Raw genomic sequence first — 26,457 nt, forward strand, 5'->3', positions numbered from 1 at the left:
GTATATAGTCTTATGCCAAGGTATAGTCCAAGGTCCCTGAATGATGAACACTATTTCTAATTCTGCCCCCACCTCATGACAAAAAGGATAACAGAAATGGAAGAAAAGTGCAGAAAAGCACAATAACGGTATCAAAGCTACAGAGAACTTCTATTTTAGGAACAATTAAGTAGTCATGGACTGAACAGGACAGGACAGAGGTTTATAAAGTCACAGCTTGCTGGAAAGTATTAATAGAGAGTGATTGCTCACTATTTCTTCCAACACAAAAAAGGTAGAAAGGGATTAAAACTATTATATAGCGATAAACAAACACAAGGCTGCGTTCAGAAAACACATAGTTCAAGCTGTGGATATCTGTGCTACAGGATGTTGCAAATATCAGAAGTTTGTAAGAACAAAAGCAATGAGACAAATTCATGGAAGGTCCACTTAGAACAGTTTAGGGATAAAGAAAAAGGGGGGGGGAGAGAGAGAGAGAGAGAGACCGACCACTTCTGGTACCTAGAATTCCTTTAACTGGAAGCTGCTGGAGGCTGGGAAAGTACACCAGGAGAAGTACATTGCAAGTTTGTCCTGCTTTGATACACTACCCAAGGCCATGTTTCTCCCGGCTGGTTGCCTTCAGAGAGCAGATACTGGGCTACATGGACATATGAACTGACCTTATGTTCTTACCATTTCAAATTATTTTACAGAGAGACATAGAATGCTTGTATTATATTACCCAATAGAATAGGCTACAATGAGTTCATCAAATTCTCTTTTCTGCTCTCTGTATTGGGCTTTCCACAAAACAGCGAGTCAGGTTCAAGATTCTGAACACCTGAAAACCTGAACCCAAGATATTTGAGGTACTATTTATATTTTTTTCATGAAGATCAAGTGTTCTGTTTTTGGGATGAGATGAACTGGGGAGCAACAGAAAAAAATTGTCTCGGACTGCAGAATTATTTTTCATGGAAACAAAGGGCATTTAAAAACCTACATTTCCTTCCATTCCATGAGCAATTTGATTTCCTTTGCCGCCCTCCTCTCTGATGTAAACAGACAGGTAAATTCAGATGTCAAAAACCAAAAAGATAATAAGTTTTATGTAAATTTCTTTCACAAGGAACAGGATGAAAGAACAAAACACAAGTCACACTATCTATTGTGCCACACCAATGGCTTCTCAATTAAAATCTTTGAAGCATTGCTGGTCTACACAGATACACTGAGTAGCACTAGCTATGGTAAAAGAACCATTTTATGCTGCTCAGTTCATGAACTAACCTGTCATCAGTTCCACACAGCTCCACTTCAGGTTTATAAGAAAGCCTGAAGATAGTTCATACCTCTAGAAGTTTAGGAATGACTGCACATCTGAACTGCTTTCTGTAACTGCCATGCTATTGGTATCTATTTCTAGGCAGAAAACAAAAGTGTGCATCTTCCCTTTTCAACTTTACATTACTGTTTCTTCAGTGTCATGGTGTAATACAATAGTGTACTAATGCCTATTTGTAATACAGCAGTTGCTTTCAAATGATGTCAGATAGACAATAATTCCTGGTGGTCTGTTTAGAAGAATAACGCCTTAAATATACAAACTTTTATTCTGAAAATGGATCGTCTGTAAACCATTTAGAGACATTGCTTATACTGCAAACAAATTAAATCAATTATATACTCTGCACTGACAACATGATACAAACCTTTGCCTGTGGACTAAGTCAGCCCAATGGCAAGGCAACAGACTTCACAATTATTAATTAATTACTATTCACGTGGGTATCAACTAATATTTATTTGAAACTATAATGATCAACTACTTGTGTTGGCTACTAGAGAGATGAAGGGAAACCCCAGCAAGCTTACCTACTTCTAGATAGCACTGGTATAATAACGTTCTAAAAGAAAGTTACCTCCTTAACCAACACAGTATTTTTCCCTAATAACCAACTTCAAAGAAAACACCAATTCCCAGAAAACACAAAGCATGATAATCCCACTGTAAGAAAAAGCATTTCTAAAAGTATTTTGATATGTTACTGTATACTTTAATATAACTCAAATCAGAAAAAAAACGCACTTTTTACAAAGTTATTAAAAATTAAAACTGATGAACAAGCAGTAATAAACTTAGAAAAGATGCTAAGATCAAAATAATTCAGTTCTATTTTAATTAGAGGGGAAATAGACTTCTTTTTTAATTCCAGACTAACTATAAAAAAGAAGATATTAAATAACCAATATATTAAAAATAATATACCTACTTGCCAGTGATGGTCCTCCAAAGCTGCGCACCTGCAATTGTGGGAATGTAAGATGAAACACAATGCACTAAACCAGAAACAATGTTATTATTTGTTTCTTTATTCATAAAGAATGTTCAATTTTGGGACAAAATTACTAAGGAAGTCTCTGCAACACTCAAAACAGTAAGGGTATATTAACTTAAAGTAACAGTTCTTGAATTGTTTTCTGTAAACTTAACATACCAGTTAAAAATGTAAATGGAAAAAAAAATCAGTATCGTATATTGCTACATTTTCATATGGAAGGAGAAGATAACAAACATAACTTATGCTTTACATCTACAAACTGACAACCACTTTCATTACATTTCTTATGAATCTGTAATAGTCTTGCCATCTAGTGGCTGGCTGGAAGCGTGAAGTAGCTACACAGAAGTGTTATACTGGGAGGAATTTTTTTTCTGCTTTTTGGAGTGGCACTTTATTGATTTCAAGTCACTACCACAAGATTTCTACAGTATTACTTCAAGAACCTGATTGTTCTTGAACTCTGTGTACAATGCCATCAAAGGCAATAGTAAAATAAAGAAATTAACTATAGTATTCTGTAAGCTGGGAAACACAGGCCTTCCTAGCCTCACCTCTACGATGAATGGTTAAAAATTCACATAGAAACAGGACTGAAAGACAAATGAAGATGGGATCGTATTCTTACTCTCTTAGCTTGGTCACTATTGGTACATCTTGGATTTGGTCAATACAAAAATATTAGTAATTACAGCTAAGAGAGAATTTACATAAATCACCACCTTCCAACTAGTGAGGTGATTCCAACATTAGTGGTGATTTATACAACACAGAGCCTAAAAATCAAATTCTGCTAAGCTTTTTAAGTTGGCCTCTGAGCTTGCAATGCTCAGGCAGGAAACAGAATGGTAATGAAGACTCCGGAGAAGGCAATGACAATGAACCATGCTTCTAAAAAGGTTGCGAATAACTCCCATAACTTAGCAGGGAACAATACGCTTTGGCAGTCAGAAATGACATGGTAGTACATCAAAGAGGAATACCATGCTTCTCTGACACCTATTTCCTGCTTTTGTACTATGTTCAGGTCATTTTTCAAACACTTTGCATGGGGATTCAACATCAAACAAAAGGCAAAATAAGACACTTTAAAAAAATCTCCCTGACAATGAAAATTACAGACTGATGATCATCATTTTGCCAAAGAATTTTCAAGATGGTAATGCAGCACAGAACAGGAATTCAAACAAACAAACAAACACCAGCCCAGCCAACTCAAAATCCCTTTCAAACTTGGTTGTATTCACGTAAGACTTTATACACACTGGAAACTAAACACTACACAAAGCAGAAAAAAATACTGCTCACTTTTTATTTCAACTGCTCTAAGATAGGTCATTTCTCAATCTATTTACAAAGTTGACCAATTGATATTTGGTCTCCCAAACCTTCCAACACTGATGTGATTAGAGTACTGTCAGGAGAAGTAGGAACGTTTAGGAAAACACTGTATTTTAGAAAATAATGCATTTTCAGACCTAGCAGTTAAGAAACACAAGTGATTGTTCACTGATACCAATTATACTCATGCTAAAACAAAGCTCCTAATGCCCTTTCTATAAACTATAGCAAAACTTAATTGAAAATGGTAAGAGATCATCATAGATACATTATTTCGCTCTGAAATTAGCTAATACTTTTACAATAATCATAATATTGAAGTGAATTTAGTAATGAACTAACATGCTCTGAATTGCAGGTGTTTAAGCAAGGAACTCTATCAGTGTACTGCCTTACCTTTTATCCTCGAGAATACCAAATCCTTTATTATCTGAAGAACTAGCACTCCAAGTATTATGAGAGAAGTCAGATGATACACCCTCCAAGGGGTCAGTGCAACAAACCTAGAATGTCAAGAAGAAATAAATGTTGAATACTTTTCAACTTACTGGAAGTATACATAAACTGACAGCTGCTATTAGTACTGAAAACAAAGAGGAAAAAAAAATAGATTGATATTACATTAATTGAATTTAGTTTGTCCCCACAACCTTTTCACAGGAAGCAAACACTGAGAGCTCCAAGCAGGACAGTCTCATTTAAAGATGCAATTGTTAAACATACATTGAGTTCGTAGTAGATTTCTGTCCACACTTTTATCCAAGCACAGAGGAAGTACAGAAAACAAAATATTTTAATTATTGCATAGCACACATTACTTTAAAAATTAATTACAGTTTTATTAATATAAATTGTCTTGGCATAACAACTTTCTTTTTTATTCACATACAGAAAAGGTTAGACATTTTATTGTGTTTCCTATAGGATCTACATTCACACAAGATTTTTATACAAATGATTATTTCAATCAAGTGCAAAGATGAGGTGAAACTGTATTATTCATGGTATAGTACTCAAACTTGTACTCATAATGAGCTTTTGTGAATTTTGTTTTTCATAACATAAAAATTTTAGAACATGTCTAGACAAGTCAAACAGACCTAGACTCAGAACGTATGATTTATAATCTCAGGCACTGCTGACTTTGCTATCCAGGTGTGTTCGGATATTAGCTCTTCTATCTGTTTTACTGACAAATATCTTAACTCACAAAACAAGTATCTGAAGGTAAAAGAATTAAAATTCAATTAAAAAAAACAAAGGTGAAGTATTTTAATAGCTTGTTTCAAGCACATTAAGTCAGAGATCTGAATACAGATAATGAGCACATTATTATCTTTTTCAACGTAAAACCAAAAACAATTAACTTAAAAAAAAGTTGAGGCTAGCCAAAACCAGTAAGAAGCCACTGTCCAAGGCAGTGGGTTAAGTGAGAATACCAACAGAAACAAAATCATACAAAGCTGGAAGGTTTCAAGAAACCTCTCGGATTTGTAAACAGGGCAATCAGCCACCCACCTAGTTGCTGCTGAAGAATTTTTCTGGAAGAAAGAAGGGGAAGGGAAGTGAAAAGGAGTAGCAAGCATGGCCACTGGAGGAAGCCAAGAGACACCCTTTGAGGACATTTGGATTTTTAAAAATTGACTTATACGTGTTTCTAACAACCTCAGGACAAACTGCAGTTTTGGAAAACTGCTCCAGTATTCCTTGCAATTCTCAAAAAACAGGATTGCATCACATAAAATGTCCGTGCCACTAGTTTTCACATTTAACACCAACTCATAATGCCCAATCACCCTGAGCAGACCAGGCTATGATTTCCAATACGACCGGATAAGCTCACTCTGAAAGTCTTTTCTGAATATGAAGGGTTTCTACATCTGTGCAGTTTGAATTATAAGACTACTCTATCAAAAAAAAAAAAAAAAAAAAAAGTATGAAATCAGTACCTCTATAATCTCAGTCAGCTCAAGAAAAGCAATACAGATGTTTAGGGAAAAATGACTACAAGGTACGCTCTTTCAAAGCTGCCCAAGCATAGCTCATTAAATCAAAACTCCTAACAGCTCTGCATCATGTTGTCCCGCTATTTTTCTTGGTGATAATCTTCACCATTCAACATCCTTCATTCTGTTTCAGGATCAAGTTTAACTGCACCAAAGACTTTGCTTAACCTACTTATTTAACTTATTGATAATGGAGGAGAGGAGGAGATGTGACAGTGTAGAGAAAAACCTAAGGAAGAATTTTTCATACAACTTCTAGGCATCAGAAGTTTGTAACAAATGCAGACCTTTAAGTTATGTGAGCTTAATAACATGCCTATTCTATATGTTCTTCGTGGTGCTTGTGCGTTAATGTTTTATAGAATCAAACAGTACACCCTGACTTACCCATTGCCCTTGGCCTGTCCTCAATGGTTTAAAGAAATACATCGATACTGAAATTTATGTATGTGTGTGTGAATGCATGTGCATATTATGTGAATTATTATGTGAATACATGCATATTTTACTAGTTGTTAAAGCTAAGATCAGATGTTTACTAAGAAGGTTTAGCCTGTCTTTCAAAGAATATACAGAACATATTTGACCTACTTTATGCTCACAACTAAACCATACTCCTAGTTTCACTGCAATCACAGCTGTCACCTGCTGTTAAAAACAATTGCACTAATGCAGAAGAGGATTAGCAAACAAGGATTAACAAGGTAGCATCCTCTCTGAAAGATGCTTCCAAGTCATGTCATTCTACTTTAGCGATACTGCAGTCTTTCTGCTCCATAGCTTTTAGGGAAAAAACCCCCTGTAATCTAGTTGGAGCAGCTAATGTTGTAGCCAAACAAGGGCTCTTCACTTATTTGGAGAGCTTTGAATTGTTCCAACTGGACTTCCCATGCCTACACATTATTAGCTGTCACACTCCTTCCTTCCCTGCTTCAGTACTGTTTATTTACCCTGTGCTGTTTGCAACAAAGACCATCTCTTAGGAATTCATTCACAGCCAGTGTGCGCCAGCCCTCAGGTGCTTCAGTAATACAGATTAGCAAAACTGTTGGCGAGCCATGTCAGACAGACCTATGTCCTTGAAGCCCTTACTGGTTACAAGCTGATAAGGTCCCCTTGTAGGTTTTTTCTGCATATGTCTACCATAAACTTACCAAAAATGCTGGGATCCAAAAACCACATACTATGCTAACAGTGTCAGGATTCAAAATTCTTACGGCAATTATCAACATGACGCATAGCAACCAGACTAACAAAAAGTTTCAGTGGTACTTTTGCTTATTATGAGGAGTTAGGGATTTTTCCCCCTTTCTTATTTTTTAAGGAAAAGAACAGAGTTTACTTAAGTATTTCTAAGACACACATGCATCTGACAAAACTGAAAGGCTCCAGAATGACATCATCATAGACTACCCAAAAATATTTGTTTAGTAGAAGAATCAATAGCTATACTTATTCAACAAACTTTTATGCTCTCTTTTTAAGCAATAAACAAAACAGACTGAATTTCAAATTGTTTTTCTTCTACAAGTGGTGTGGAAGTAACAACCATTACTAGAGACATAAACAAGATTTGTCCCCCCATGAAATTCTGCAGTATTTTGAGAAATATGGAGTTTTTTCAGAAAGCAAAGGTTAAAACAATGTATAGAATTATGCATTTTACATAATGACTTCAACAGTTAACAGGGCAGCTTGCATGACAAGAGGGCAAGAGTCTCCACTGCAGACAGTGTGGGACTGCACAAAAATGGTCGTGAGGTGCCACAGGGCTCAGTCCCTAGCACTGGCTGAAACAGATATCCCTGGCACATGGGAGGCCTTCAGTCCGACACAGCTCCAGAGGTAGGATACAGCCATCTGGTTCCCAGGCACACAAGAAATGCCTCAAGCCTCTCCCCTGGGCTGATGGTAACAGTGACCTCACCTGTGAAAGATGTGTTCTGGTTGAGGTATAGAGACAAGAGCTACTGGAGGCAGTAAGCAGGTGGCACACCACTACGGAGTATGATCTCCAAAACTGGACTGGGTAAGCAGCTGAGCAACTTGATCTGACTGCACCTACTCTGAGGAGGAGTTCAGACTAGCTGACCTCCTGTTGTCCTTCCAACCTACATTCTTCTATGTAGGAAGCATGTAGGCTTGATGGAGCCAAGCGGGCTACTGAACTCCACTACGGGAGACTGAGAAACCATGATTATAAAAAGAAGTAGGAGAGATACCAACTATTGACTCTTAGGATAATGAAGCAGTAGTTGTCCACAGACGTTGTGGAATTTCCATCTTTGAAGGCTGTCAAGACAAAACCCTAAGCAACCTGTTCTGAATTAAGTACTGATCTCTTTTGAGCTGGAGGTTGCACTAGAGGCCTCCCAAGGCCCCTACTGACCTGAACTATATTTCATTCTATGACTATTTTAGCCTATTAAAAGTGGCTGGCAAATCCTTTTCTATAAGATGCTGAACTTAGAACTTTAAGGCATAACAGTTTCTATTTCTTGGCCTGGTTGTACTGCAGCTGGACTGAAATGATTCTGAACAGCAAAATTAAGAGTCAAAACTTGACTACTTCCACAATTAAAAGTCAGAATTCTTCAACTCTATAATGGTAAACCCTTTCTATTGCAATTTTAAAGTAATACATATATACAATACTAAATACAAGTGTGAGATTTACGGGAAAAAAAGAGAGCACACCATTCTGAAACTCCACTGAGAGCTACCCTACCTGCTCTTCGCATTTGTCACCTTCATTTCTTCCTAGCTCCATACAGAGTACAAAATAATTTTCTTAAATCCCATAATGCAACTTCTCTTAGCAAGTTATGCTTCTTTATTTTTAGTGTCACACAAGTAAGTACGTGTTGCCATTAATCTCTATTGCCTATTCAGAAGTTGCTAAATTCAAATGTGACCTTTTCAGTATTTTGGCAACTTCCATACTTTGCTAAAATGTTATGTTTAAGTTCAAGAATCATGCTCTGACTAAAAATAAAAAAATAATATCCTTCTGACAAGCTTCCCACAGCCATGAAGGTCAGATGGAAAGAAAAGATGGGACAACAAATGCAGCTGAAATCCCAATGGCAAAAGCAAGACTGTACATAGTACAAGAACAACACATTAAAACTAATGATTAGGCCTAATTTGGTTAGAGAGCTCCTTTACTTACTCCTGGAGGTGATATTATCTAGTATCACATCACCTAAAAATAGAAAAGTACCCTAAGGCACTTTGTGCTTCTTGTCTTTTCTCCAACCCTTTACAGTATGGGATGGTCATATGTCAATACTGGCAAGATATGTTAACTAACACAACAAATCATCCTTTGGATCTGTTGCATCAAGAAGTAGCCACCTCCCAGTGCAGAGCTCCTGGGACAATTAACTGCACAAACCTGATCATACAGAGTCATTCAAGTGGCGCAAGCCAGCTAAGAAATTTCAGAGGCAAACACTGTCACACAATACTGCAGTCTGTAAACATAATGAACTCTTACAGGGCATGGCAAAAGCTATTTTTAATTGTACCTGTGAGATACAGGGAAGGCACGGACCTACTAAATTGCTTTATAAGTTAAATATATCAATTTGACGATACAAGCCTCATTTCAGCTGTGAAGGTATATTTTTTACAATACATTCTAAAATTATGAATGACTTGCACTTTGTAAACATAAACCATAAGAAAATATTTCATCAAGAATTAAACAATTTAGATTATCAGCAGCCAGAGCTACTTATTTCTGGAAAGCCTTAGTAGGTACACTTCTAATAACCATCTATCCTTAGATGAATTCCAGAAATAACCACACAAATACATAAAAACTGTGAATAACACAGACACGAACATGGAGCTTTGCTTCACCACCAGCTCTTACGACACATTTATTGGCTGCATGAGTGATCTGTGGACTTTAGTTCAGTGCTCAACAAGCATGTATTTACATCTTAAAACCAGAGCCCAAACTCTTCAGAGTATTTTTGTGGTGTTTTAAGTAGCATAGGTTGGTATATACTTGTTTTCTCATTAAACGCTAAGGTAAAAATCCACTGAACACCTTCCAGCCATAGTTTTCCATAGAACCAGTCTTGTTCTGTAAGACATGGCTATGATGCACCACCGAACAAAAGTGAGAACTGTCCACAGCTCCAGATGAGGTACCTGTATGCAAGTGTGGGCTGTGACATAAACCAGCTAGAGAATGGCTCTCACCTGTAGAGATCAAATATTTCTAGAGCATTTTGAGAATGCTCAACTGCCGACAAGGGATATTCTGATTTTTTTATCTTATTTTAAAGGTATGTCTTCTCCTGCTGATGTCATACAGACAGATGTCTACAGTGAGGGCATGCAGATAAGGAAAAAACGTGGTCATAACCGTTTCCTGGTGGTAACTGTTTCCTGCTTGGAGCTGAATGTAGACCATTCTTCCATGCTTACTGCTGGAGTGATCAGCACCAGTCTGGTTGCAACAAATCCTGATGCCTATCTCAAACAAGAGGTCTGGGGAAGGGGAGGAGGGTTAGTTTTCTTCTAAATACAGCATGAAATGCACTTCCTGAAGAACATTGCTGAAATACACTGCAAAGGCAGTATCAGTAAGCTTGTGCTCTTACTGATCACTGGCTCATTTTGTTTGCCCTCTTCTGAATCAAGAAGCAATAATATATATTAAATTCAACTATATTTTATTTAAAGGCAATTTAACACTTTGACTCTCCTAATTGAAAAAACATCCCAAAGCAGGTTTGCAAAACCTGCTTTTTACATCTATTAAACATGTGACTTTACAACTTATGTGACTTGCTCTTAGATGTAAATGATTTTCATATTAAACTTCTGTAAATATCAAAATGCAGTATCTATAAATATTAAAATCCAAACGCTCAAGTATTCAACACATTTGAAATCCAAAACTCAATAATCCAGTATTTTTCCTGTTGTTCCTTTACTACATCTTGGTGTGAGCCAAAGTATTTAGATACTTGTTCAAGAATTATAGTGCAAAAATCCTTTGCCCATCCCTGCAGAGAAAGTGTAAATACTCACTTAAGGCAGAACAAGTTATGCATGCTTTTTTGGTAGAATCTATTTATAGAATATAATTTGGTAGAATCTTATTATATGGTATTTAACTGTCAATCTGCATGTCTGAAAGATACACAAAACTGTGGTCCAGCAGATTCCCTACTACAGAAAGGGAGCTATATTATATGTAACAAAATCTATTTGCGTAAGTGCTGTCAAAAATTTTGGAATGAACAAAGACTTTATAAAGTCTGTCTAACAAACCTCCTCACACATACAAAAAGCATAATTTGTTGAATAAAATAATTTCAAAAAACATTTACTTTACGTCTTATATTAATCCAGGTTTAAAATAGGCACACCACCACTTCGGGTGCCTAGCAGCTTGAACTCAAATAGCTGTATATCTGTTTAGCTGAAAACATGTCAAATAATGTAATAGAATGCTTCTTAAAATATGTAAATTAAAAAATGTTTAAAATTACTTCTAATTTAGTGGAGAAAAGTGTAAGCTTCTGTACATATAAATTAGGAAGAAACACCTTTTTCACTTAAAGTTTTTTCTAAGTAAGAATGCCATCCAAGAACTTAGATATCTAAGATTTTTAATAAAATATTTCAACCAGAATACAATTAAGAACTGGAAAGCAGTTGATTCGTGACTTATGTGCCAACCAGCAATGAGCTTTTCATTGGATAGCGCCTGGAAGACTAAAAATTCTACCATTAAGTACATACAAATAAAAAAACAGAAGAGGCATGATTATTACTCTAAAACTTGCAGCATTGTCTTTTATTCTTTCTTTGTTAAGACAAAGACAATTCACTCATCAACCTTTTATTCAAGAGGCTTATTTGTCAGGTTTTATTCAAAAGATTAGGATCGTATTTGTTCAGCCAGAAAGCACAGATCAAATCAAACCTGGACAGCTGTTTTTTAGAAAATGTTCCAGAACTTATTAGGAATACAGATTTTAGAACAATAAATAAATCTCTTGTCATAAGAAACAGACTCCCACAAACTTAAACTACTATTACTTTGACAGCCACCTGTAGAAGACATTTTAAACTTATAATAAGTCTAAATAAAAATGAAAATAGTACAATTCTCTGAACAAAAATATTAGAAAAATCTTTAAAATGCTTTGCATTTAAACACCAAAGAGAAATTTGCTCATAAGATGGTAAATTTGGAAGTATATTGGTGGTCTGGGAAATAGGATCAAGTCAATAATAAAATGTTGCATTTCAAAATTATCTCACACTGTTTGCAAGGAAACCTCTTGGGGAATGCAGTAGTTAGAATCATGTTTCAACAACTGTGGCTTGTGGATCAGATTTACTGTAACCTATTGCCTTCAGATAGGCATATAAAATAAAAAATTGAGAAGGAGGAAGTTTAAATGACCTAAATGACATACCTTCTGAGTCTACCGTGACATCAAATGCTACTGTTACATCAGTGACAACAGGGGATGATACTTCCATGGAAGTTAAAATTATTTTGAATTAAACACATAACAAATAACCTGGCTTCCTTTATTTTTGCAGAAACACACCCAGATGACCTTAATTAACCTGTACTCTGGCAAAGTACAGAAGAAATCTTAATCCCATTTTCTCATACAGTAGCAGCAGTTTGATGTTAAACAATCCACCTCTACCATGCTGCCCTAAATCTCCTTTTCTTTAATGCTCTCATTAGTCCTGTAACATCTACCACGGAGCACAGCATATCCCCCTAAAACTTCCATTGTTCTCAAAAGTCTGCTTACTATTTGAAAGGTCTCATTATTTTGAGTTAATACATGAAGAAACTATCGTTTCTCTCTTAAGACAACTGCTTTAGAAACAGAATTTGTAAGTTTTAGCAAGACAGAATAAACTCAAGCCATGCTGCAATTCGTCTATTCTCCTTTGTTCAGGATTTCCATCTTCCGCAAAGTCCGCATCCTGGATTTCGTCCTAAATTGTTCAGTAATGCTCACTTTCCCTCAGTTTCTCAATTATCCCATTTGATTTCTTTCCTGATTGATCCTGTTTTCATCTTACTGGTTGAAAAATGCTGTAAACTGTCCAGGTTTTTATGTAACACTGCCTGGCTCTTAAACAATGTCAATTTTCATTCCTGTAAGCCAGCCTCTCAGCCAAAACTATGCAAACTGTCACTAAAAAGCTGTTGAGATAATGGCTTTAAAATTTTTGCTAACTAAATTAAATGAATTCAACTTTCTGTTCCACTTTTCTACCTCCAAAGCCTTCAAAAGTTTTAATAATTCGTATGGGAAAAGTGAATATACGCTTAAAACTGCCTGAATGAAAACAAGTAGACCCTAAAATTATATCACAACTTATGTTGCCATCAGAATTTTAGCTTTACTTGAGAAAGCATATTTTGGAATATCACCTTCTAGGGGGGGGAAAAAAACAAACCAGAAACATTTTTTTAAGCTTGCAGAACAAACAGCAAATTACTGTACTGTAGCTGCGTGTAATAAAATAATCACAATACCAATAAGTTACAAAAGCTTGGTAAAGGGCAGCAAATTAAGTAAGTTAAGACTATCAGACTAGAAGAAACAAACTAGCACTCATGTAAGAAACCCATTCATGTGGATGCACAGTGAATTTCAAAACTGCCTATGCCAGAATTTTTTTCTTCTCTTCTCTGATAATGAATGTGTCATAATTACGAGAGAAATACATCAATACATAACCTATTCTACTACCTTTATTTAAGAGATAAGAGATAGAAACTCTTATTAGGGTTTGAGGCAGGATTACAATCTATATTAAACTATTCACTTGTGTGTTATCCTGATACTTTGGATTTTGGGAAAGTAATCCCAAAATGACTGAAAAGGTAGCTCTAAGATTACCTATATAACAAAGATAGCTGAAGACTGAAATTTCCCAGATTCAAAACTACATTTAGCATCTGGTTGCTATAAGAAGAAAAACATTTTGTCACAGAAACATATAGCATGTTCTCCTGACTTGGGAGATATTACAAATTTAAGATAGTGATCTGAAGGCCAACATACTACAAACTGGCCTCAAAACGTCAATACCCCTTCTTACTCCAACTCACTTAATTTTCATGCATTTTTCTTTATGTTTTGATTTCACCTATTTCTTTTATTCCAATTCTCACTTAATTTAGTTTGGTAATCTCCCTCCTGTCCACTGCCACTGATGAACTTCCCACGTATATTCTAAATGAAAGCAAGTATTTTGAACCAAATATTTTCTTCCTAATGATTTAACTTTGGGCAGAATTAATTCTTTCTGTATTAGTTTTGCTTGGTATGCTCTCAGATTTGAGTGTGGTTTTGAGAAAGCTAATGTCTGAGAGGGGAAAAAAAGGATTCTGAAACAGCTGAATTACTGTGTAAGCTGAATTAAAGCAATAGGGAACAAAATATTTATATATTGCAATTTGCAATTTAAATAAATGGACTCATCAAAAATCCAGAGTTGTTTTAAGTGAAATTAAAAGCTAAATTTACATAGCCAATACAATCTATACAGAGTCTCTGTGAATTTCTTATTAATGACATCTGGTGGCATGCTGGTAATGAGGAGTGGTTTGGATGGATAAAAGCCACATGATCCTTGTACAAGGACAGGGTGAGTCATCCTTAAAGGAGGGACCACACAAACTGCTGGGGGAAAACAACCACCAACCTCACAACCCCCAGGCAGTACTGCTACACTGACTGAAAAACACTAGTGATCACCACACCAGCCTTCTAGGAATAACATCACTAGCATAAGAAGACCACCTAATACAGACAAGACCAAGAAGAGAGTAACATTTTGTAAGCAGTGAAATTCCTAAGGTTCAGGATGCCAAGTTCACTAAGATGTCCTGCTCAACTGAGCAGTTCCCCGAGGACTCCATTTCCAGTGGTACCCACAGTCAATGTTGATAGTAGGGTGAAAGTTACAGTCCCCTTTCTCAAACACTCAGAACATAATGACATAGCCATACCAAACATATATAGAGTTATAAGCAGCTATATACATGTGCCTGCTGCATGTCTGATAGGTCAGCTTCTTTCTCAAAACAAAGAATTGTATTGGGTTTGCGTGGCAAGGTTTTGGTAGCGGGAGGGCTACAGGGGTGGCTTCTGTGAGAAGCTTCCCCTGTGTCCGATAAAAGCTGATGCCAGCCAGCTCCAAGACGGACCCACAGAGCCCATCAGCAATGGTGGTAGCACCTCTGTGATAACAAATTTAAGAAGGGGGGGGGACGGACAACTGCGCAACACCAGCAGCAGTCGGAAGAGAAGAGTGAGAATATGTGAGAGAAACAACTCTGCAGACACCAAGGTCAGTGAAGAAGGAGGGGGAGGAGGTGCTCCAGGTGCCAGAGCAGAGATTCCCCTGCAGCCCGTGGTGAAGACCATGGTGAGGCAGGCTGTCCCCTGCAGCCCAGGGAGGTCCATGGTGGAGCAGATATCCACCTGCAGCCCGTGGAGGACCCCACACTGGAGCAGGGGGATGCCCAAAGGAGGCTGTGACCCTGTGGAGAACCTGTGCTGGAGCAGGCTCCTGGCAGGACCTGTGAACCTGTGGAAAGAGGAGCCCACGCTGGAGCAGGTTTGCTGGCAGAACTTGTGATCCTGTGGGGGACCCACGCTGGAGCAGTCTGTTCCTGAAGGACTGCACCTCTGGAGGAGGACCCATGCTGGAGCAGTTCATGAAGAACTGCAGCCTGTGGGAAGGACTCACGTTGGAGCAGTTCGTGGAGGACTGTCTCCTGTGGGAGGGACCCCACGCTGGAGCAGGGGAAGACTGCGAGGAGTCCTCCCCGAGGAGGAAGGAGCAGCAGAGACAACGTGTGATGAACTGACCGCAATCCCCGTTCCCCATCCCCCTGTGCAGCTCTGGGGGAGAACGTAGAGAAATCGGGAGTGAAGTTGAGCCCAGGGAGAAGGGGGGGCTGGGGGGAAGGTGTTTTAAGATTTAGGTTTTATTTCTCATTATTCTACTCTGATTTGGTTGGTAATAAATTAAATTAATTTTCCCCAATTCGAGTCTGTTTTGCCTGTGACGGTAATTGGTGAGGGATCTCTCCCTGTCCTTATCTCGACCCACGAGCTGTTCGTTGTATTCTCTCTCCCCTGTCTAGCTGAGGAGGGGAGTGATAGAGTGGCTTTGGTGGGCAGCTGGCATCCAGACAGGGTCAACCCACCACAAGAATAAAAATCCAGATGCAGGCATACACTGCATATGCACACTGCTCCAAATGTGCAGAAACTTTGCTTTATAGGCAAGCTATCCATCAGGATGTAGTAGTGACAACATTTACAGTTTGTGTGCAAATACCTGAAAGAAATGCTTAGCCCAGTACTATTTTCTTACATCAAAAGAATAAATTAATGAATGAAAAGTACTTTGAGATCTCTCCATAGTAAGAATTATCATTGCCAAGAAGAGATTTCAAGTAAGAAACACTTTAATAACAAATCTTAAAGTGAATTGGATACTTAAAACCAAAACCAAACATTTCAATAACAAAACTTAAAGCAAATTGGATACTTTAAACAAAACACAGCAAACCTCTAAACTCTGAATGTGTTTTTGTTAGTAACATTTAAAAAGCAATTAGATTTTATATCGGGAATAACTTTCATACCACAGCCTCTACCTGATGCAATGCACATGGCCAGTTCAGATACAATAAATATTGTTTCCTCTCTTGATTAATTAATTCTCCTATATAAAAAAAATATTCATTAGGTCTGAGACAAACAAAACAAAATTAAAAAAATCTGAGTATGGATGGTGACAAAAGACACTATTTTTAATGGTAAATTTGGCCAGCATACCTGTCTAAATCAAGGAATGATACTTGTCTTTTACACAGTTGGTCAGTTAATTTGTTCATCCAGTACAATAACAACATATAATGATGTTAACAACAGACCTGCAGTAACATACAAATTAGTGTATCAGAAAGCATATAAAAATCCTCAAAGAAAAATCTGGATTTGGGCTAGCAATGAGAACAGCAAACAGGGTAACACAATGAGTTCATTCCACAAGGAGACAGAAACAGAGAAAAGATCTATTACATCTTAGTCTTTCCACTGCCTCTCTTCCCAAGGAACCCCATGGAAATCAGTCATTTGAGCAACTGGTGAATAGATGCAACTGGTGCATCTAAGGATGACCTTGCAGACATTAATGTATTATGTTTGAAACATATATCTGCAAACATAAAACATATATGTGAAACAAGTATCTGCAAACTACAAAAGACATATAACAGCACAGAATTACTAAAAATAAACTTGTCCCCCTGACCTCATAGAAATATTTAAGATGACAGATTGGGAGAACAAAAATGAAAAGCTGCCACTATCCCCGCTACCCCATACACACACAAAATAATAATTAGGCTAGAATGCTAGCTTAAAATCTAGGATTAACTGTTAATATTTGTCTAAGATTAAACCTAAGATTAAAAGCTATCAGTCAGCAGCCTAATACTTAGAATACCTGGACTAAACTTCTGGCACCAGAACAGAGTTTCTCTGCTCTTGGGTAAACCACTCACTTTTTCAGTACTATGCGTATAAAATAGGAAAAAAAAATCTTATTTTCCTCATGTGGTATTTTGACTTCAGTTTGTAAACTATCTACAGTGGAAAAGTAGAATCCATATCACATTTCAGATGATTAGGCGCTAAATAATATATATTTAACCTTTGTTCATTTTAAAGATTTTCAATTGGGGTCATTGGGATGGGGGGCTTAAAGCTATTCATGGTGAATAAATAACGGAAGTGGTAAGTTACAAATGCTTTTTCAATAACCAGATTTCTTTTTACTTTAACTGCCAGCCTTGTTTCATTCATTTTTGAGGAAAATTTTATGAAATGGTAGTTCACTAAATATGCTAGTATGTATCAGGTCAGCTTTTGCAGGGTCTGAACTTTAGTGCAGCCTTTATGTTAGAAATCCAAGGAAACTGAGAGATGGTACAGTACTGCCTAGTCTCAGAAGGTCCTGAAGTCATGATCAAGAACTAGTTGCTTTAAGCCTTGTTAAAGAGTCCACGATGATTTGTTAGGAATATTCAAAAAATGAAGGAAAACAGAATGAAATTAATTTAGTAAATTTCTTGTACCTACAATTATTTCAGTACTAAACATCAAAAATGCATTTATACACAGTACCATGGTTAAAAGATTTTGAGTGGGAAAGAGATTGCAATCAACTATATCTAAAAAAAAAAAAAAGATTTTACGACAGGACATCAGAGAAATAGTTGATCCTCAGCAGCTCCTACTGCAACAGTTTACATGTGAAGTGTTTTGAATGGCATACATACAAGAACTAAACTAACCGCAAGGGAAAACACAGTCCCACCAAAATTAAAGGTAGGGGAGGAAGGAACTATCACTACTCTTCCAACATTTGGAAAACTAAAATTCAACTTCACCTCCCTTTCCTCCTTCTTCCACCAACACTATTGCTGATACAGTGAGAGCAGTCCCCCACACAGCAATACAGACTGCTCAACTTTGAGAAGTACTGAGATTAGAGGCCCACACACTGGGAGTGCAACTACCTCTGCATGGGGATAGGGATACTTGCAGGCACATGACGAAGAAAGATGAGGCACATGAAGCAGCAACTGGGAAATGTGTCTTCAACCTAGGCTCCAGCCAGCACAGAGCCCTGTTAGGAGAGAATTCACAGGCAGCAGGGGCGAACTCCCAGTCCTGAATCAGCAGCGACTGGCTGAGTCATCGCAAACCAGGCTGACCAGTTGGATCTCAAACGAGAAAAAGGAGAAGCAGCAAAGACACTGCGCTGCAAATGCTCACCATGCCAACACCAAAGCAGGGAAATATGAAACTAGATTTAAACAATTGTTTCATTTTCAAAGTGTCAGATTTCATAGGTTTAATAACAAGATCTTTCCTGATGTTCTTCAGTCTCAAACCACAGAAGTTTACTGGCTGTCATACCTGCTCCTACATATTTCCTAGTTTGTCTCCACCTCTCAAATCTCCCTGGCACCAGGATAGCAAGCTTCCTGCTGAGGTACAGCGAGGTACAGCAATACCACCAAAATAAAAGTGATCCTTGCCCTGACTTTTGCCATTCTGACTCATCCTGACAGTAAGAAAGTAGAATGAACTATAAATTTTGATAAAATAACTTCAAATACTGGTCACATAACAAGTTGCCAGTAAGACTACCAAAGGAGATTTTCTATAGGCATTATGTAACACATGCACTATATACCTTGCTTATGATCAAAGTTGGACAGAAAAATAGCAAACAGGTTGCCCAGCAGCTACTAGTCCTTGAGACACAGAAATGTATTCTGTCACATGCTGTCCTTGAAAATTTTATCAGAGCCATGGCGCAAAGAAACATAAAGCATTATGACCCTTCCAAATCGCTGAAAGAACAGATGATCTCTGAAGTATGCAGCAAATGAGTGCAAAACCATGTAACTTTCTCAGTGAAAGGATTTACCAAGGATAGCTAAGAGCAAGATGGATAATAAAAGTCAACCTAAACTAGACATCACACACTGCCCCTGGGATTAAAGAGGATAAAATTATTTTGAAAATATTTGCACAGGGAGATTTTCTTGTGCAACACAAAGCTTCAGAAAGTTCTCTTTCCATGACTTGGGTCTCATGTTTAAACATCACACTGTTAGGGTTACAGAGAACTAAGTGGAGTTTGCAATTAATGCACCTCTTTGCTTGTTTGCCTCTCATTTGCTTAAGAAGAAAGGAGGCAGTTCTAGCCACACGAGGGGAAACACCATTCAGTCTTAGTCTCGACAGTATTATTGGACAGAGCCCTAACACACAGATTGCTCTACATGAGCAAGCAGGCATACAGGAGCATTTTAGGAGATCAGAAAATGAAAAACGTAGGCATGGCCAAAATCTAAGATCAGGGGAAAGTCCTGAAGACGTTTCACATAGAAAGACACGTTTTTCCTACAGAAATAAACAGAAGACTTGTTACAAACACAACAATGAACACATCCCTATGTTAACTTCTGGGGTTTATTCAACTAAACTGTATCTGACTAGAAAAAGCTTAGTCAAAAAAGAGAACTGGTGCACTGCAGTAACATTCCCGCTGTCCCCACTCCACAAAGCCTCCACTAACTAGGCCACCCATTTGGAAAAGCACGCACACCCAAAATGAACCCTGAAGTAATGGGCCATGGCAGCAGGGCAGCGCTAACTACGGGCTCGAGGCCTGATTTCACGAGGTTTCAAAACTCTGCACAGAAACGCAGGCCCATAGCTCATCTCAGCTGCAAGAACTGCAACTTCTCAGCGGGGCGTACCGCAGCCGCTCCGGTCAGCTTTGACCCGAGGCTCCTCGCTACCGAATGAAATAGGGGGGAAGGGGAGGCAGAAGGCAGACACAGAGGGTGAAAGAACCCCCGGAGGCAGATGCAGACGGGCCATACCCTGCCCCAGGGCGGCTGCCGGATGGCGCAGGTGAAGAGGAAAGCAAGACGTTCCCCGTGGAAGACGGGGGCAAGGGGACTGGGTCGGCTCCCCGGGGACGCGTCGGGGAAGGGGGGCGCGAGGCAAACGCTCCTCCCGGGGGACGAAGGAAGCGCGGGGCGGGGGCGCGGAGGCGGGCCGGGCAGGGGCTTTCCTCTCCCGGGGGGGGGCGGTCCCGACCCCGGCCCCGGCCCCGGCCCCCACCCCGGCCAGGCTCGCTCACCAGAAGAGCAGGTTGGCGCAGACGAAGCCGCCCAGGCTGTGGAGGGGCCGCTCCCAGCTCAGCGCCGCCGCGATGCAGCAGCCCACCGCCAGCCCCGTCTCCCCCAGCAGCGCCGGCGCCGCGGCCGCCCCGGCCCCGCCTGACGCCTCCGCCGGCTCCGCATCCCCGGCTGCCGCCGCGCCTCGCTCCTCGAGGGCCTCCGGCCGCTCCCGCCCGCCGCCGCGCTCCCCGCCCGCCTCCGGCCCGCGGGGCTGCGCGGGCGCCGCGCTCGCCATGGCTCGGTGGCGGCCGCCGGGCTGCCGCTCGGGCGGGCGCAGCTGGGCCGGGCCGGGCCGGGCCGGGCCGGGCTGGCGGGAGGCGGGGCAGGGGCGCGGCCCCGGCCGGGCAGCGCCAGGGGCGGGGCCCGGAGCGCAGCCGTTACCCCCGCGCCCCACCCACCCACCGGCGCCGGTGACGTCACCGCAAACGGGGGGGAACCGCCCTCCAGGCAGGTGTCACGAGGGGTTGCGCGTGCGCGTGACAGGTGCTGGGGGCGGTGCCTCCTGGGGGAGGGGCGAGAGGCGGGGCCTGGTGAGCGGCGGTGGCGTTGACAGCTGGTGGTGTGCGCGCGGGAGGGCGGCGTGCTGGGCCGCGTGCCCGTTGCCGGGCCGTTAGGGCCCGGCCGTGCGTCCCCAGCGGGCGCGCCGGCTGCCGCCGCCTCTCCGCGGCTACTGCCCTCCCCGCGGCTACTGCCCCCCTGCTGTCCCGTCCGTACCGGGAGCAGGTGCTCCGAGCTGCCCGCGTCTCCTGGCGAGCGGAGGGCTCGCCGGTGTTCGCCCGGGGTGCAGAAGTGCCTAGGTACAAGCGCTGAGGGTTTTGGCTCCCTGCTGGGGAAAGCTGGAGAACCAGTTGCCTTCTCGATTCAGGAGATGGTGTGGTGGTTGATTCTATGGAACCTGTCGGAAGGCGTTACTGCTGAGACTCCTTCTTCATTTCCTCCTCCCGTATATCCCACAGCCAAGCAACAGTCTCCAAAATCCCCCCCAAAATGGAAGCAAATTGTTGTCACAGTGCCGGGAACTTCATCTGAGACCGTGAAGGAGGCTGCAGGAGTTTGGTGGCTGCCATCTGCATCTCAAGTATCCAAGAAACTTACTTGAAAAGCTGTACCCTGTTGTCCTGTCATCTGCACTACTAAATATCTGGCCGGCCTCAGGCTCCAGACGGAAGCTTGACACAATCTTTAAGGAGATGATGTGCATCATGGCTAATGTGATTACTGGGGAGCTGAACTCCGGAGAGCGTGCCTGGTGAGAAACGTCACTCGAGCATCTGTTGCTGAACAGGAACAGCCAAGAATTGGAATCAAAGAACATGTCTCTCGCTGTAAACTGCATAAAATGAAATAACTTTTATTGCAAGAGCAAAGTAACAAAAATAGAAGAGGAATTTTGGATTGGGAGTTAAGATCTGTTTCTAGCTTAATTGTGTACCACCTGTTAGCTCAATTCCCACCCTCCCCCCTGGAACAGGAGTCGTACTCACTTCAAGGTCAACATGCCTTTTTTTGTCTGAGGTAAAAGACGACAAAAATAAGATCACAAAATTAATTAAGTTGCGAATCTGCTGTGTATTTTGACCAGATGACCTTGGGAAGGAGTTATGTTACTTCTCTGATTCCACATACTCTGTGTAGTATATGAATTGTACCTGAGAGGAAATGTACAGAACATCACTCTACATAAGCAATTAAAATTTTTCTAGAAGACATTTTAGTTTTATGATAATTTATTATACTACTATGCTTGCACCTCTAAGAACCTGGGGCCCGGTAGACCTGCCTGAATAATTAGCACAGCTAAAAAGTGATTGATTAGGTGTTGTCTATGAGGGTCTCAGAGAGCAAAAGGAAAGAGACGGCTCCCCAAGTAACCCAAAACATGTGGATGGGAAATAAAGGCTCTGGGAAGCAGTTGCAGCAAGGCTGGAGAAACACCTTGTTTTGCTTCAGTTTTACGCTGATTGATAAACCTTTGCCCTAAAAAGACTTGGTCAAAACGGGGTTTCCTTCCCATGCTGGAAAACAGGCAGCTGTCTCACATGTGTGCAAGCAGCTGCTTGCAGTTACTGAGCACTCCTGGTGTCGCTTGAGCACCTGATGCCTCTCTCAGGTGTGTGCAGTGGTTGCCTGCAGATGCTGATTCCCTGGTTTGGGGAGTCGGAGCAGAGGGAATCTTCTCAGTCCGTGGGAGTAAAATTGGGTCTTCTTACAAGGAAAAAGAGGTAGGGAGAGGAGCACAAATAGGGGAGTTTGTCCTGTCCTTACCCTTTTTTCAGGCCATTGTAGGCCGCTGTGTTATCTATGCCAAGCTGCCGTTCTAGTGAATGCTGTCTGTAACTTGCCAAAACCATCCCCAGCTTAGCCAGCGGCAGTCTGCTTTCCCTTGCTAGCATTCAGTTATTTCAGTAATGTGGGCTGTCCTATCCAGCATCTAAGTCTAGCTAACTCCAAGCAGTTACTAGATAAGCCTGGAAAGAAGTCAGGTGTTCCTTATGCACTTTTAAAGTGACCATGGGATAGTTAGCCCCAGAAAGCACACTGGGGTTAAAATGTTTAAATTTGGGTTTAACCAATATTAGATCTTGATTTGTACTGAGCTTGTGAAATGGGGATAATGGCAATATAATCCTACGGCCTAAGGATTAAAACCATGGCAGGTTTTAGGTGATCCGCCCTTACCAATATTCCACTTTTTTTTTAAGCATTGGAGTATGATTGTGTGCCCCCCCCCTCCAACTTATACTCTATGCTGTACTCCATTCAGGCCCAGGAGTTCAAGAATCCTCCCTGCCCTCAGAAAAGGGGGATGGAATCTGGGAGGGGAGGATGAAGTGGGGTTTCAGTAGGCAGGGTAGACTGTAGATGTGGGAACTTTTTCTGATTTTGACTAAACTTGCATCCATTCTAGATTACTGGCCTTCGCCATTATTCTATTCTATATTCATCGTGGTATTCATCTATTCTATACCATGAATAGAAATTAGTGAAAAGTTCTTTCAGAACAGGTTTTGTAATTTAGCTAATGGAAAAAATGCTTCACATATTGATGGACGCCAGCTCTTCTTTTTCACTGTTGATAGTTATTGGGCTGGGTTCATATGAATGAGCTTACCGAAAGCAGTCTGGTATAGACATCAGTGTGAGAGAAGAGGTGGATCATGCATTCCCAGCCATTGACAGTTTAGATGTCTCTTTCAGAAAAAAATAGTAGTAAATATGTTCTCTGGCTTTGATCTTTCTGTATTTTGATGTTTTGCCTGCCAGGGTTTAAAGGTTTGTGTGCAGTTTGTGAATTTGAGCTGGGAAAAGCTAGGACTGGCACCCAGTGCACAGTTGCATGTGTGAGCTGTAATGCACAAAATTAGGTTAGGGACTGCAGTTCTGGTGTCAGGGACTACAATGTAAATGACGGATGAAAACTGAGGAGAAAGCTTTCTAAATGGTTGCATCAAAGGATATTACAAATATCATAACATTCTAATGCTTCTGAAATATGTTTGAAAATTCTGATGTCAGCATAGAGTAACATCACTGAATTCAGTTGAGGATTCCAGCTCGAAATGGTATGATTTTTCTTCTTTTTTTTTTTAAACTTGTTTTCCATTTGCTTCATTTAATCACAGAATCATGGAATAAGTTAATTTGGAAGGAATGTCTGGAAGACATTTGGTCTGGCCTTTCTCCCCACATACACACTCAAAGCACCTTGGTAGTTGGCTATGACAGGTTGCTCCGTGTCCTGCCCAGCTTAGTTGTGAGCGTCTCTGAGGACTGGAGATTCTACAGCACGCTCTGGGCAACCTATTCCAACGTTTGACCATGTTCATTGTGGAGAATATTTTCTTATTATCCATTAAAAATTTGTTGTTCTGCAAGTTTTGCCCATTTCCTCTAATTTGTTTGGTCTGCACCTCATTGCAGAGGACTCTGGCCCTGTCTGCTCTACAACCACACATTAGGTACTTAGCAAGTAGATCCCCATTAAGCTTTCGTCCTCCAGAGTGAGCGAAGCCAGCTCTCTCAGCCTCTCCTACATCACGTGCTGTATGCCACTGACCTTCCAGGGACCCTCTGGACTCCTTTCAGGATGTCAGCGTGTGTCTTGTATTGGGTTGCCCAAAACTGGACAAAGTATTCCGTATATGGTCTCACAAACGGTAGGAGGGGAAGAATCACTTCCCTTGTCCCACTAATGACTCATAGTTAGGGCATGATTATTGACTCTGTATCCAGTCATTCCCATGGCACTTCCCAACTTGTCTGCTTTGAGGCTCAAGAGTCGCATCTTAGTCATTCTTCATATGGTGGCAGTTCTGTGACTTTGATCATCCTTGTACCCCTTCCCTGAACCTTTTCCGGTTCTAAGATAACCTTCTTGTGCAGTTCTAGTCACATCATCGCTGCGTTCGAAGTGGGAGTAGGTCATGGATTTAAATAGTTTCATAACAATGCTCTGTGATTTGCTTTATGCCTTTTGTAATAATTTCTAATGTCTGCTTTCTTTTTTTTTTCTTTTTTTTTTTTCCCCCTAACTGGTGAAAAACATTGAATTTATATTTTCCTGAAACTATTAAAACTTCATTATTTTGTCCCTTAGAGATAATGATCAGTTCAGCACTTGTTGTACAGCTAAATCTAGGATTGAGTTCCCCCCCCCACCTCACCTGCCGCGCTTTATCTACTTGCAATTTATTCTACCATTTTATTGGTCAGCTATTCCATTTCCTAAAGTCATGCAGTTCTTTAGTCTGCCCTTGTTCTCACTTTCCTGAATAACTTGATGTCATCACTAAACTTTGAGTTTGCTGTTCATTGTTTTTCCAGTTCACTATTGAATAGTTGAAGAGCACAGAGCTCCTGCAGAACTTCAGTGGTGGTTTCCTTCCTTTGTTGAAGATGGACCATTTGCTCTTATTGTCTGTTCCCTATTTTCTAGCCAATTATTTCTCCACATCAGGACCTCCCTTCTTATGTGGCTACATAGCTTCCTTAAAAACCTTAGGTGGTGAATTTGCCCAAAAGCCTTTTGGAAATCCAGGTAAACCAAATTTCCCTCTTTCAGGGGTCATAGAGCCTGTCAGAGAACTTGAGCAAATTTCTAGAGCAGAGCTTTATTTTACAGAACCTGTGCTACTTCTCCCCAGTAGATCATATTTCTCCAGGTGTCCACTAATTGTATTCTTCATTATAATATTTACTAATTAACATTTAAAGCCTTTAGTTGCCTAGATCCCTCAAACTCTTTAAAGATTGGTGTCATATGTGACATAGATACTATGCACCTTTCTTTAATCCTGTTTCTGCTTGAAGCTTCATGCATGCTTTTGTGGACTTTCTCACAGGTCTCTTAACCAAACTCTGATATCTTTAATAGTTACTGTTTAACTGTAGAATAACTTTCCATTTAATAATTGGCAAACAGTTTTCCCCTTTGATGCACACCCTCTTAGCTGTTAGCCCAAAAGTTCTCTATTGTGGAGCATTGTTGAAACTACATCCCAAACTGTTCATTCTTTTATTTAACTGTAATATATCATCATCTTAAACTATGGAGCAGGAATGTGTTAAGTGTTGTCCTATGTTATGCAAAATGCAATTAGGACTGTGACATACCTTTTAAGGTATTTTACAGACAAGTTTGTGTATCAGTTACAATGGCAGGCACTAACAGGCCTATTCTACTCTCATCCCCTGCCACATGCTTCAAAAACACAGCATTCAGTTTAATATTCCAGGTTTGGGGCTTCAGTACAGCCATGTGGGTTGTTGCAACTAAGTAACTAACTAATTGTAGTCAAAGGAAATGCAGGGAAATTCAGAGGCGTAATTGCCAGTTAGTCTGAGGGAACATCAATCCAGAAACACTTTATTTTAGAGGCTGCCCTCTGCTGTTTCTCTCAGCCATCAGCCTTGCTTCTTGCTTTTTTTTTTTACCTTCTTGAAATAAACATAGGATAGCAAAATGAACATATTTTTTAAT

General features: G+C 40.3%; 1 protein-coding gene across 2 annotated transcripts in view; it reads right to left on the reverse strand.

The window, feature by feature from the left end:
- The window catches only part of RETREG1 (reticulophagy regulator 1), a 71,302-nt gene extending 50,473 nt beyond the window's left edge, over nucleotides 1-20,829 (reverse strand). For both annotated transcript variants that reach the window (XM_072853126.1, XM_072853127.1), the window contains exons 1-3: nucleotides 20,438-20,829; nucleotides 4,065-4,171; nucleotides 2,259-2,289 (exon numbers count right to left, since the gene is read on the reverse strand). In XM_072853126.1, coding sequence (XP_072709227.1) covers nucleotides 2,259-2,289; nucleotides 4,065-4,171; nucleotides 20,438-20,712 — 413 coding nt within the window. In that variant the 5' untranslated portion in view covers nucleotides 20,713-20,829. The remainder of the gene's footprint in view (nucleotides 1-2,258; nucleotides 2,290-4,064; nucleotides 4,172-20,437) is intronic.
- Nucleotides 20,830-26,457: the final 5,628 nt, after the last annotated feature.

The sequence above is a fragment of the Ciconia boyciana genome, chromosome 2 (genome assembly GCF_034638445.1).
Source record: "Ciconia boyciana chromosome 2, ASM3463844v1, whole genome shotgun sequence".
In the NCBI taxonomy this organism is placed as follows: Eukaryota; Metazoa; Chordata; class Aves; order Ciconiiformes; family Ciconiidae; genus Ciconia; species Ciconia boyciana.